Genomic DNA, 13,805 nt, shown 5'->3' with positions numbered 1-13,805 from the left:
TGTTGAGTGCAGGGCAGCAGAAGCTATTGCTTAGCCTTCAGGAATGTAGTTTATTACTGTTTCAAGGGAAAATTATCTCCTTTTAGGGTTATAGCAAAATAAAGGAAAATGAAAACCCTAAATAAATCTGCAATCGGATTGATTTGTGGGCTTTGAATCCCTTCTTTTCATCGACACAGATGACTGGCACGTTCTCCAGTGCTTGCCACTGCAGACAGGTCCATAGCCCACATGTCTGTGGCAGAACAGATCACTCCTCTGTACACACTCATCCTAAAGTCAATGCCTGCACATTACCCAGCAGTGATCCAAAGCAATTGCCCCATTTCAGTAAGAGAAATGGATCCTACAACGCATCCCCTCCTTTACAGGCTGAGTGTGGCCTGATCTGCCACCCCAGCTGGGTCCTACCAGTAGACATCTCACAGCAAAGTACTAAGGGAAGTGACTGTACATACCACATCATCCCTGCTTTTCTTCCAGCTTAAACTACCTGTAGAGAGGGCCTTGGGTGAAATGGGCTAGGGTGAGGAGTCCCTGTCCATGGCATGAGGGTTGGAACTGGATGAGCTTTAAGGTCCCTTCCGACCCAAACCATTCCATGATTCACAAAAGCTCTCTGCCCACTGAGATGCAGGCAGGAATCCAAGGAATTTCCAGAGTACTCAACCACGTTCCCAGCCATGCATGGATGATGTGGTGATGCTCCCATAGCGTAATTGTTCTTCCTCCATATGAAGCCAGTGGCTTTCAAGCTCTGCTTTGAATTCATCTTTCTTGGGGAAAAGTCTTTAGGAGCGAGACTCAGAGCTATAGATGGAGCTATAGATGATCCATGTTCCTTCCAAGCCTGCCACTTGAGTCTCCTGTTACTGGAGACTCCCAAGGATGCTTGTAACCATGTCAAATACCACGGCTGCTTTAAATGGAGAAACTGAACAGAAAGCCAACAGTGGTCCTGTCTCCAGCGAGTCTGGGGCTTCATCATGACAGGCCTGGAGACGGAGCGGGACTCAGTTTGCTCCTTAGAAGGGTTAAGTCCTTCGCTGTCCCACATGGGGCAGTCACAACCACCTCACCTGGCTGCCAACTCCCCAACTGCCCAGCCAGGAGCCTCTTTGAGAAGTGTAACTTTTAACATCTCTTAGCAAAGCAAGCGCGCTGTTTGTCTTGGCAGGGAAGAGCCGTGTATACACAGCTGGAGAGCTTGTTTTGTCTCTTTGTACAAGTCTGGACTAACCCAAATCTCTAAAGGCTTTGTAAAAATGCTCTCTTTATGTAAAGCTTTTTATACATTACAAGATGTCTCCAAAGTCTGGCCCAGCTCAGACCCTTTCCTTCCCTGCCTCTTCCACTCTCGCTGCTAACCCCTCCACTACCACGCATGCAAAGTCAGGACAGTTGGGCTTTTTCAGCCCCTCCTGGCATCGCTGTATCCAGAAGTTTCCTTCAGAAATTCCCAGCTTTCTTTTCAAACCCAGCCAATGTCTGTGTGGATTTACAAACCTCAGTACTTCAGATCCCTGCGAGCAAGGCAAAAAGAAAGCAGCTCTGCAGACACAGTGTTGGAGCCTGGGTTCAGGGAACGGACCCTTGCAAGGCAGAGCCTTGGAAAGAGAAAGGCTGCTATCGTAATACCCTTCCATAACTAAAGCAGTGCATACCTGCACGTGCATGTGAGTGCGTGCTAGAAAAAGGCAAGGAGAGGGCTTAATGAATATAGACCTGCAGCGCTCAACCGATATCTGTGTTTGCAGGAGAGCACAAAGAAGGAGGCTGGAACAATGAAAAGTTACTTCAGTAAATGTGTGTGGAGGCTTTTAAAGAGCTTTCCCTTCTCTGCAGCCAATAAATGTGAGGCTCAAACCACAGCAGAGGCCTTTTATGGGGCACCTGCACCATTAGGTTCAGTAGATACTTCTGCAACCCAAGGAACACTGCACAGCTCCGTTGAGCTCTGCCTATTTCTGCTGGCTGCGATTCAAGCAACGCTGACTGATGCTTGGGCTACCAGAAACCAACTGTTATTCCTATCTCACCCTCTAAATCACGTTGCCAAGAATCCCCAGCTTGGAAAAAAAAACATTAAAGGCAGGAACAGCCCAATCCTTGGACGCGAAGTTCAACAGAATTCGCCCAATCTCGGGAAAGCGAGAGGCTAGAAAAAACAGAGCATTTCCAGGGTGCTTTGATCTTAATTCTGGGAGTCTGCACGTTGGCTTCGTGTTTCAGTTTCATTTCTGCTCTGTGCCACTCTGCCCCTTGCCAAAAACCATATCGGCGCAGCGTCGTGAGATGTCCATCTGAGCCAACAGGAAAGGGAGAAATCGCACGTCCTAGCCAAACCCTCAGTCATACCCCCACCGCCCAAGTGTAAACCTGATCTGCTCAAGCACGCACTGCCTGGATGAGCTACAGCAAAGCCACATGTCACTAAGAGCCATATTCTTAGCTGGTAAAAACTGTGTTTCTCAGTGGAGCTGTTTCAGAGTGGAGCAGCAGCTGGCACCGACCCGCATGAGGTTTATAATAAACCAGAGTTGGCTTAGGGTTCCCTTCAAAACAGTTTTACTAAAATAAGGTTCTGTCATGGAAAAACTTCGCTTCTGGTCTTAATTCTCAATGTTTTTCAAGTAAATATAGCATTAAACCTTAAAAACCATTTTGCAAAGGGTAGAACGGAACGCAGCCCTGAGGACAAGGACTTGGGGTGTTGGTCAATGGGAAGATCCCCATGACCCAGCTTCAGTGTGCACTTGAGCCCAGAACCCCCCTGTGCTGGGCTGCACCCCCAGAGCGGGAGCAGCAGCTCAGGGAGGGGATCCTGCCCCTCTGCTGAGCTCTGGGGAGACCCCCCCTGCAGCCCTGATCCAGCTCTGGAGCTGTTTCTTTCCCCTTCTCTCTTAGGTTTTAGGAAGGGACTGACGGTGCCACCTTCCCTTCATGAGGATGCTGTGCTAAGAGGCTTCCTGGCATTTCTAAGCCACTCCCAGGTTAGGAAATAGGGAAATGCCCAAGAGAAAAATACCCTTTTTGTACCCAGCATGGGGGTTTATTGATGTTGAGAAGTAGCTGAAAGGGCCACATGTGGAGAGGAGGATCCAGAGACACATAACCAGGGATCTCAGGAAGCACTTTGGGCATGAGGTGTTCATTAGAGGCTGTGCAATCAGGCAAAGGAATAGAGCAGAAATTCACATCAAATTGAGTATCTTTAATACTTAAATCTCCATCCCCCATCCTTTGCCCTGTCAGTGACAGTATCATGAAAACGTGTTCCTTACCTCTCTCGCACTGGGGACCGGTGAATCCATAGACACAAGCACAACGGTTCGGCCCAATGCATCGACCTCCATTCTGACAGCCGTTTTCACAGACAGCTGTTTTGAAATGGAAAGAGAAATCAGGGATTCTTGGTCTTAGTGAGACCCCAGTGTGAGACGTGTGGTGCTGGCAGCACTTGGAATATCGCCTGCTTTGTGTTGCTCACCCATCAAGAGGCTCCTCCATGCAGGGAACATACAGAGAGAAGCCTGATCCTTTTCTTCCCTGGGAAATGATTTCCTGTTTCTGAATGAACCCATTTATAAAAAGGCTATAAAGTCTCATTTCACTTGAGAGGATTTCCTGCGCACTGGAATCTCAGTTCATTCAGGTCAGCATTGGGATTTAGATGTCAAGGTCAAGATGAACTGATACAAATGAGAAACTGCATAAAGGCAAAGGTTTCCTGTGTGACAGCAGTGAATTGTGAGGAGAGGGGACTTGTCAATCCCACAGACCCAAAGCAAAGAGGAACGAGTCTGATCTGCACACAAAGTATTCACTGACTTCAAATTAGACCTGCTGCCCTAAGCTGGGAAACTGCAGTTAACTGAAGGCAAAGCAGGAGGCTGCTGATTAGGTCCTGGGCTGGGGCTAAGCTCATTGAGCAGGATGTAGGAACACTCCTGCAAATGCCATGAGCAACTGATGGCTGTGACAGATGCCATTGACCTATTGGAATCTCAGAGGCTGTGGTGACTAAAGAGAGGAGGAGCATTATGGCACCTCCTAAAGTTCCTACAGAGAGCTTCACTACTCAGTTGCCCAACACCACCATTGGCACATTGTAGAGGAGCAGAATAGACCCTCATGAAAGCTGTGGTCCACAGCACCTCAGTGTGGCCCTCCCTGGTCCAGGGCCAAGCTCTGAGCTGCAGAGGCCAGGTACTGCTGCATTTCCAAGCCTTCCAAGACTACGCTCATCTTAGAGCCGAGGAAGATGAAATCTGCTCGCTGGGATGCTGCCAGTGGGACTCTCCATTGTTCCCCACCCTGTCAGTGATGTCTTGCCAATATCTGAACCATTATGAAAACTCTACTGAGGATATTCTAGGTGGAGCTGGTAGCAGCACATAATTAAGGTTGCCTAGCACGTTCCATTCTAAGCCCAGGGTTGCTGTTACTTATAATTTTCCCAAGCTTGAGCTGTTCGGAATGAGGTTTTCCATATGGCGTGTCTGCTTGGAGTGGAACTGTTTGGAAAGCTGCAGCGAAAAAGGAATCAGTCATAGCTGAGGAGAAGTTTAGGGGGAAATATGGTGTTTTGCCCAGCTTTTGCTTATAGACCTTACTGGGAACCTTAGCGATTCTCACAGGGAGGCAGGGATTTGAAATTTCCCTGGAAAACTCCATTTGCTCGGAGGTTCTTTCAGAACTATTGTGCACAGTAAATGCTTATAGGCATTTACTAAAGATGGCACCCAAGCTGTTTGGTTGCTACTTCTACAATGTGCATGAGCAGTGATTTAAAATCGCCAAATATCTCTCCTAGGAAACTAGGGGGGGAAACTCAATTTCTCTCTATAAGGTAGAAGTGATTTGACAAACCAGAGAACCAAGTCGTAAACCACTGCAAAATATCTTTCTATTACGGCATGGAGGTTCCTCTGCAGAAAATCAGTGTTGCCAAATAACAACTAAAAATTCAACTTCCCAAACGTAACCAGGAGCAATTTATAATCAAAAAGTACTGGTTGGTTTGCGGTTTTGTTGTTCTTCTAATTGAAAGCATTGAGAATATGCTGTTCACCTAAAACTATGTACAGAGAAATTATATGTAATATACATATATATTTATTACATTTATTTATTTACATATATTTCTAAGTAATTACAGTTAAATTACATCCAATATGTCTATATCTGTATCTATATCCCCTAAGGAGAGTGGGCTGAGATTCCAGTGGAGAGGAGGATATAGTGATGCCACCAAAGAGCACATCAGTGTGTGCAAGGTGACCTCTCTGGTCATGAGGCTGCATGGATCCAGCCTTGCCCTCCATCACCAGCAGGACCTGCAGGTACTTACGTTGTCCACAGTACGTTCCAGTGTAGCCCTTCTGGCAGAGGCAGGACTCCTCATTGCAGCTCCCACCATTCATGCACCTCACGTTGCAGGTTTGGACTATGGGGAAGAGCAGGGAAATATCACACAACGATGCAACAGCTTGTGATGGGAGGTGAGCACCTCACACGTAGGGATGCTCAAAGCTTTCTGGTCTCAGTGCAGAACCTAAGGGTGATGGTAAGTGGCCAGTTCCTTCAAGTGAAGCAGAGAGACTGTTGACCTCCCATGGTAGGATATGAGCCCATAGTGTGGTTAAAGGATTATGCTTTTATTGAGGTACAATTACAAAAGTAAATAGAGAGCCTGGTCTTTATTCCCTAGGTGTAAGATGTTTGATTCTTCCTATACCTGATACTGTTCAGACAGGGAAAACCCCATGAGCACTACGGGCAGTGGGAAACTAGGAGCAATTCAGGGATGTACTTCAAGTTCATCCCATACAGGATAAGGTATCGTTGTCCTCTTAGAGCAAACAGCTTTTACAGTCACAGAAACAGACCTCATTCCACAGAAACTCACCATTTTGCTTTGCTAAGGAATCTACCCCAGTTGAACATCTGCAGCTTTGCCCTTTCTACAGGACACCGGAGCTCGTGTAACTGTGAGTAAGGGCATAGTTCCTGGTACCTCCCTTTCTTTCATAGCTCTGCCATTCTAAACAAGCCTTTCTTTCAGAATACTACACTTTTCAAGTGTTTTCATACCCTTTTATTATCCTTTTGGATCATTGCCCCGTTTTAGAAACACACTTTTCACATTCTGGGCTGTCCAATCTTTAAAATGCCATTGTATTAAAAGACCTATGAGATGTTTGGGGGAATAGGATTTCTTTGGTGGAGGAAAAGCATCAACTTTTAAGATACTTCTTTTTATGTGGCCTATTACTATTGCTATGGTGCAATTCATTTAACACAAGGGTTTTTTAAGAAATCTGAAAAGAAAAGCACTTATCATCTATTCATCTTGCTGTGTTAAGAGTTCAGCTTTCACACTGGATTATGCCACACTCAAATGTGACTAATGCACTGTAGGAAAACAATAGCAATAAATAAACTGGGAAGTTTTATCCTGATGTAGACACAAAGCCATTATTGGCTTAACCCTTTCATCACTAAAGTAATATGGTATTTAAGCAGAAGAGCCCCAAAATGGGGCTTAACTGCTAAACATTGACTTACAAATACAGGTCAAAGAGCTTTCCATCTTCCCTGAATGGCCTGGAACAATGCATTCAGCCTTTGTAAGATGTGACAACTCTGAGGTTATAGCAAGTTATGTGAAAAGTGGTTTTCAGCATGAACCACCTCATGTCTGCCAGGGATAGAAGGGGCCCTGATTTGGCAGCTCAAAGGAGAGTGCGTATGTGAGTGGATGGTCAGCTATGGCTTGTGTCTTCTCTGCTCCAAGCAGGGAAGAGTCGGGGCCAGTGCAAGTGAAACGTCTGTCCAAAAGGTAGTAGGACAAGTGTCCAATAGGGATAATATATGGTTGATGCCTTGCTCATAGGAAGCCTGAAAGGAAGGAGGAGGGGAATGGGAAGTCTCAGAGCTTTGCGTTCAGGATGCTCAGCACATGTGCTGTACATTTAATCCATGCATTGCTGGTGTGGTTTGAATTAGTCATGATGTCTACTACTCTTCCTATTGCTCTATGGCCAGAGAGCAGGCCAAATTTAGATGAAAGCCTAATGATTAAGGAAACTAAGCTGGAGGCTTCAAAGCATTGCCCGGATTGTCAGACATGAGACCAGTCTCCCTGGGAAAAGGCCGTTTCCAGCACATGCTTCCCCTGCACTGCTCCCTACAATTAATCAGCCCTGGGAAAACAATTACATAGAGCAAATCTGGGAGGGCTGCCCAGAGACAGAGGTAGCTCAGAGCTGTCTGTCAGAGCTGTCCGTCTGTCAGGAACCAGCATCCTGAGCCTCATATTCAATGCACTCAGCAAGGGGAAAGGCGTAGCGAAGTTGAGACCTTTTGGGACTTCAGGGTCTGACACAAGAAGAACCCTGATGCTCATCCAGAATCTTTCCCACTAAGTGGCAAAGACTCCTCCTGGTCCCTGTCTTCTGCCATGATCCCCAAAGCCCTGAGATCCCGTCACCACCTCACTTATCCCCAAGGCTGGCACTGTTAGAACCCCCTGCAGAAGAGCATCTTCCCACTGAGAATTTAAAGGCCTGTTCTGCTTCGCCAGGGTTTGCCAGGGTAGCAGAGATCGAAGTCCTAGGAATAAAGGGAATGACGGTTAACTTTTCCCAGGACTGGATTGGATCAGTTCTACAATTGATTTTAAAGGACCGGTGGCTGCCACCACCAGCACCAGTTTCCAGACAGGTTTCCTTTCTGCTGACCGACTACTGCTGTGTGAACAGTCACTTGCAAATGACTCCTGAAATATCCTTACTCCCCAGAGCAGGAAACCAAGCCTTTTGTTATGACAGAGGCAGAGTGGCTTTTATTGCCTCTGGAATGCACAATTTGCCTGCTTTACCTCCCTGAAGCATTCATGATAAATACAGATCCAAGCATCCCCACAATGAACGCCAGATTTGATGAAGCCCCTGCAGAGGAACCTACCCCCACCTCGAGCGCATGCTGCGATCCAGCCCAGGCTCAGGGGAATGCCAGTGCTGTGCCCAAATGTATATACTGCTTACAGCATTCCTTGCATTCCTCCGTGATTGCTAACACATGGACCCTCACTCCAGAAACTCCTGTGTCTTCAGCACCTTCCTCTCAGGAGCAGCACACACACGTGGGTTCTGGTGCTGAGCGCTTGCTGGGGACCTCTGCAGGGCTGGAGCACAACGTGGCACTTTGGAAGCAGCTCCTGGGAATTTCCTTCTTTGAGTCACAGCCTGGATGTGGGGCTGGGGGGGGTTCTGGCCTTCGATCAGATGCCTGCGAGTCACTTCAGTAACAACAGCTTGCCCACAGAGGGGCAATAATGGGGAAGAAATCTGGGGGCTGTCTCTAGAAACAGCCATCTGGGACACCAGAATGCTCTAAAATCCTCTGAATTCCTACCTTTTACACAGGGCACAGGCAAAACCCATTCTTAAACCGATTCTGTGCCACAGCTCCGTTTCTTTGCCTGCAGGATTTTTACTCTTTGGCTGGTGTTGTCTGAGCTGTGGCATCACGTACGGGTGAGGTGCTTCTATAGTCAAGTGCAAACGGTCACCCAGGACTTGGTCAGCCCCATTCGGGGATCTGGAGGGCCAGCTCCCATCCACACATTGCTGTCACTTGAGGAACAACTGAAGCCCTTTTGGGCTGCCTGGAGCCTGCATTGACCCAGGTGGGTCTCTGTGTTGGCTCATAGGAGCTTGGGTGGAAGGGCTTGCACATCGGGCTGGCTATGGCTTTGTCTCTCTATGCCTAACCCCCCCCAAGGAGGGTGAGCCCCCCCACCAGCTCTGGTTACTCTCCCCAGCACTGCACCACCCTCAGAGAAAACCCTCTTCATGCCTGAAGATCCCAAGCTTGAACATCTCAAGCAGCAACTTGTGGCCATCACCCTCCATTACGACCATTGACTCAGATCCAGCCTGGGCTCTACACAATTCCCAGGTCCTTTCAGCAATACAATGGAAAAAGGGGCCCAAAGGAGCAATAATTCCCTTCCAGAAAGTACACAAGATCATTAGCCATCAGGATTTAGCCTCGAGCAGGAGTGTTTTCTGTGCAGAACCATGTGCTGCAGGGTAACGGAGTGGTTGCAAGCAGGGTCCGGTACTGAATGGGCAGGGATTACCAGAGGGATATGGGAATTGCTGTCTGGATATGCGCCTGTCGCTCTGAGTTACTCAGAGACCTAAGCCAGTCCTCTTCCCAGGTCCAAGCTGGGAGAAACAAGCAGAAAAAAGGGCAATGCGGTTTCTGCACTCCCAGCTCTGCCAGTGGGGAACCTCATTGAGTCAAAGCAGTTGGTTAAAACCCCGGGCAGTTCTCCCTGACATCCAAATCCCAGCCCAGGAAAAGCTGCATTGTTTTTCCATTGGGGAAAAATAGAATATTTATCCGGTTCCCAAAAGCAGTGACGGATCCCATCCCACTGCAAAGAACAGCCAGGGATGGATGCACGGACTCTACGGCAGCAGCGTCACTCTGTGCTGCCGAGATGCAGTTTCTGAGCTGCATCCTGCAGGACTCCTCATAGAGGAATTGCAAGCAGTTTACTCCAGGTACCGGGGGCAGTGAGGACCCTTAGTAAAAGGCCACAAGAAATGAGACTTTCTGACTGCTCCCCCATTCAGATTAGAACCTGGCTGCCAGAACATGAACGATTTCAGGGATGCCCAGACGTTTCCTTTCATTGTGCTGGGGAAATCGAGAGCACAGGGAGAGGAGCAGCACCAGCAATGTTCTTACCTCCAGCTGAGCCGCAGTTGGGAGAAAGCTGTCCATTGGAGCACGTACACATGTTTGGCCGTGAACAAAACCCATCACCGCAAGAATTCCTGCAAATTGCTGGAGGAAGAGAAGGACACAGCGATGAGCACAGAGCGCTGGCGGGTGAACTTGCCCACAGGCATGGCTTTGGCTGCTAAAGGGCTGTGAATTCATCTCTTGTAAGAATAAGAACCTGGGCAGGAAGCTGGGGCACCTCTCAGGGCAGAGCAGCAGTGAGAAGGACCCACTTGTTCACAGGGAGTCCTTGGAGACATCTGCCTTTTGCCATAGCCAGTGGTTGGTCCTGCTGCCACACTGCTTTTAGAGCCAGCAGAGGACAGGGAAGACGTATTTCACTTTTATATCTGTTCTATTATATATTCGTTATTATAATATATGTTTTTGTTATTATAATATATGTTATAACAAATAAATTTGTTTTGCCTGCTGACAAAGATTCCCAGCCGAGACAAGTGATGTTCAGACTGAGCCAGGTTGTTCTTTTCCTTACGATGCATGCGTTTCCACAAAGCATTTTGCACTCTGTGGTCTGGCATTGAGGAAACTGTCACTGGGATGCATCTCCTGTGGAATGAGGGGCTGAGCCTGAGTCAGCCAGAGACGCACCAGCAGGATGCCTTCATATCAATCCCCATCCCTTCTTGCCTGGGACCCCTGCTAATCTCTTCCCTTTCCTGTGCCATGGGAGCCAAGAGCATAGCTGGCAGTATTGTTCCACCTGTGTAAGCACAACTTTTATGAGAGCCCCATGAAAGTATCTCATCTCTGTGTGTTTTATAAATACAATTACAAGCCAGAGTCCCCTGAGGACCAGCAGCCCAGATGGCATGGTTTAGTTATGAGAAAAGTCAGCAGCCAGCCCCAAGTGTCGCTAACCCCACATGCCACAGAGCAGCTCTTTGGCTGGGAGTTCTTTAACCCTTCGCTGCAGCCAGCATCCAGCTCAAGCCCTGTATCCTTGTCTGGGCATCCTGCATCCTAAGGATGCTGAGGAGGATTATGTGAGTTTCTCTTAGGAGAAAGGAGAGGGCGCAGAACTTCAATTCTTACCATCACGTGGGGTGAAGCTGGATGCATTTAATGCATCTCATATCCTGAGATATGAGGCCTCTTCATTGCCCTTCTGGTTTGAATGCATAAAATGCCATTCTCTGGGACTGGCTAATCACTGTGTGCAAGGATGCATCAACGGTCCCCATCCCACGCCATGCTGGCTGGAGCTTTGAACAACTTGGTCTAGTGGAAGATATCCCTGCCCGTGAGACATCGAGGCTGGAACTGGTTGAGCTTTAAGGTCCCTTCCAAACCAAACCATTCTATGATCACTCCTAACACAACAGACACCGTTTCCATTGAGAGGAGAGTATTTGCAGCTCCGGGCTCAGTTTTGTACATCTTGTCCCAGACTGCTCTCTATTAGGAAGCACAAGGTGTTTCTCTCCCAAAGTTGACTGAGTTTTTGACTCTGAAGATGGAATTGCCTGTGAAATATGGGACCTGTATGAGGTGGGAGATCCCACTAGAGGAGCCTGTTGTTTTCCTCCCACTGTCAACTCCTTTTAGGAAGTTTTGGAAAAGGGCATTCAATACAATTCCAGGTGTGCTCTAATGCAGGAGATTTCTTCAGGAAGCTAAAATACTGGGAGATACCAACATCCCATAGTGCTCTCTGCTATTTTGTATGCCCAGGGTATTGGTAATACCTCCAGGACATCATGTATGTACTGTGTTTCAGTATGAAGCACGACCAAATGCAGGTAAAATCACCCCTATGGTCTCCACTGGGAATCCTATTTATTTACTCCTGAGCTGACTTGCACTTCCCATCCAAAGGGCAGGCTCCTTCATCTCCCTGTCGAGCAACAAGGAACACCGTGGCAATGGGGCAGCAGTAAAAGGCCAGGCACTAAATGGCATCAGTTGTAACCACCCCGGTTTAATCAAGCCTCGCAGAGATGAGAACTCCCAGCACCAGTGCTCCTGTCCCGGTGGGTTATGAAATGCGTTACCCACTCAACTGTGAGATGTGCATCCCTTCCCACGTGGAATTTAGCCCCCTTGGTGCCTTTAACAGGAAGACGGATACTCACGGACGATGCACTGGTTCCCTCCAGGCAGCGTTTTCCAGCCGGGGCAGCAGTAGGAATGGAACCTCGAGCCACAGACATTGGGTCTGAAAATGAAAAACAATCCTTGTTTTCCTCTGTTTCTGTGCAGTGCATTGGATGAATCCAGCATGGATCATGGTGGATCATCACTGCGGGAGAGCAGCGAAACAGCTTCTGGTGGGATATTTCTCTGCCAAACCCCATTCCCTTGCTGTGAGCTTGAACAAGACATGTTTCATTCCCACCAAAGGAACCACCACACATTATGTCAGGAACTGACTTCTGAGCTCCCTGTGCAGAATGCTTTGGGGCTCTGAGCTTACAGCGACTCTCTTAGGACTATGTGGAGGGTGAGGAACTCAAGGAAAGCCAGGTCTACCCTGACATGAGGCTGCAGCATGGGACCGTAGCCACAACGTTAAACATCATCAGTCTAAAACCAGTCCATGTTCAGTCTGTCAATGACCTGAGCAAGCTGCTCTAGTGGAACGTGTCCCTGCCTGTGGCAGGGGGTTGGAACTGGATGACCTTTAAGGTCCCTTCTGACCCAAACCCTTCCATGAGTCTATAATCAGCTGGAGACCTGCATTTCTCTGTTGCGGGAGCTGTACCATTGGTCTGTTTTCCTGTCCTTGCCTTTGCTTCTGCCTGGAAATCCGAGTGGTGGGGAGGTTTTCCAGGTTTTCTTCCACACTGAATGCCATTCCCAAGCTCCTGCAGCAAGCCAGGAGTGGGAAGGCAGGGGGTGCTGGGATGGCTGTGCACCCTGCGCACAGCAACCAGTCTCAGCAGCATCCTGTGGGGCTCAACAACCAGATTCCAGCCTCTCCCAGCAGATTGGCTGGGAGAGGGCAGTGGATCCCAGAACAACCTCAACCCATTACCCAAGCACAGACAAGGCTTCCACCTTCAGCATGACTGCAGTAGATGCATAGGAGATACACAGAAGACATGCAGCCAGGAGGAAGTGTCCATACAATACATGAACAGAAAGCATGGCAAGCAAAGCAGCGATGCAGCAGATGCACACGGGATGCACAGCACATGCGGCATGAACACAGCGTGCAGCAGCCACAGGGACAAGGCACGGCAGAAGTGCAGCACGTGTGCAGCTGTGCGGCAGACACAGCGGCTGTGCAGCAGATACACTGCAGGAATGTGCAAGAAGCAGAACGCTCTCCCGTGGAAGCAGGAACTGGGCAGCGCTTGCACTAATGACAAAAACACTGAGCTGGACTCCGAGCAAACTCTGAGGAACCCTCTACCGAGCAGGGAGTGATGCTCCCATGTAAAAGCCATCCCTGCTCTTCATGGCTGATGGAGATCCCTGAGCAGCACACACCGGGTGGGACCATTTGCTGCGCTGCTCTGCTCCCCAGTTCTGATGTTCCCAGAGCACACAGTGCCCTGTATAGAAGCTGTGGCAACTCTTTTCCCATCTGACCTGCTTTTGCCCCGCGCCATGTGGCTTCCTTCATCAGTCTCAGTAACATAGAACCAAGGGCTGTGCTACAATAACTCGGTGCTATGGTTGGAGGTGGAGAGTGACTCTATATTTTGATTCTAAAGCCACCTGTATTTTCCAAGAGCCTGGGCATCTGCTGCTTTTCCTGTGCTTAGAAATTGAAAGGAGACCTTGAATGCAGAGCTTCTTCTGTTGGTATGGATTAAGGTTCCCCCAGATAGGGGTTGCAGCTCCCGGTTGCATTAGGTTGGATAAAGCACAACTAATGCTGCCACTGGTATTCAGGTGTAAATCTTTGGGTAGAAGCAGACACATGTCTGTGGTTGACATGAACTGGGATGAGAAGCTGTTGGAGCAGAGAGGTGCAGAGATCCTGTAAAGCCCAAGTTTCATCCCTCAAGCTCCCAGCATGCAGGATGGAT

General features: G+C 48.5%; 1 protein-coding gene across 4 annotated transcripts in view; it reads right to left on the bottom strand.

Moving 5' to 3' along the window:
• LOC136024432 (fibrillin-2-like) overlaps nucleotides 1-13,805 on the bottom strand; it is a 98,555-nt gene that overhangs the window by 67,225 nt on the left and 17,525 nt on the right. For all 4 annotated transcript variants that reach the window (XM_065699753.1, XM_065699757.1, XM_065699755.1 and 1 more), the window contains exons 3-6: nucleotides 11,901-11,983; nucleotides 9,769-9,867; nucleotides 5,354-5,449; nucleotides 3,285-3,380 (exon numbers count right to left, since the gene is read on the bottom strand). In XM_065699753.1, the coding sequence (XP_065555825.1) occupies nucleotides 3,285-3,380; nucleotides 5,354-5,449; nucleotides 9,769-9,867; nucleotides 11,901-11,983 (374 nt within the window). The remainder of the gene's footprint in view (nucleotides 1-3,284; nucleotides 3,381-5,353; nucleotides 5,450-9,768; nucleotides 9,868-11,900; nucleotides 11,984-13,805) is intronic.

Source organism: Lathamus discolor, chromosome 21 (genome assembly GCF_037157495.1).
Source record: "Lathamus discolor isolate bLatDis1 chromosome 21, bLatDis1.hap1, whole genome shotgun sequence".
Taxonomy (NCBI): Eukaryota; Metazoa; Chordata; class Aves; order Psittaciformes; family Psittacidae; genus Lathamus; species Lathamus discolor.
The sequence above is the reverse complement of the archived record's forward strand: the minus strand, read 5'-3'. Positions and strand labels throughout refer to the sequence as shown.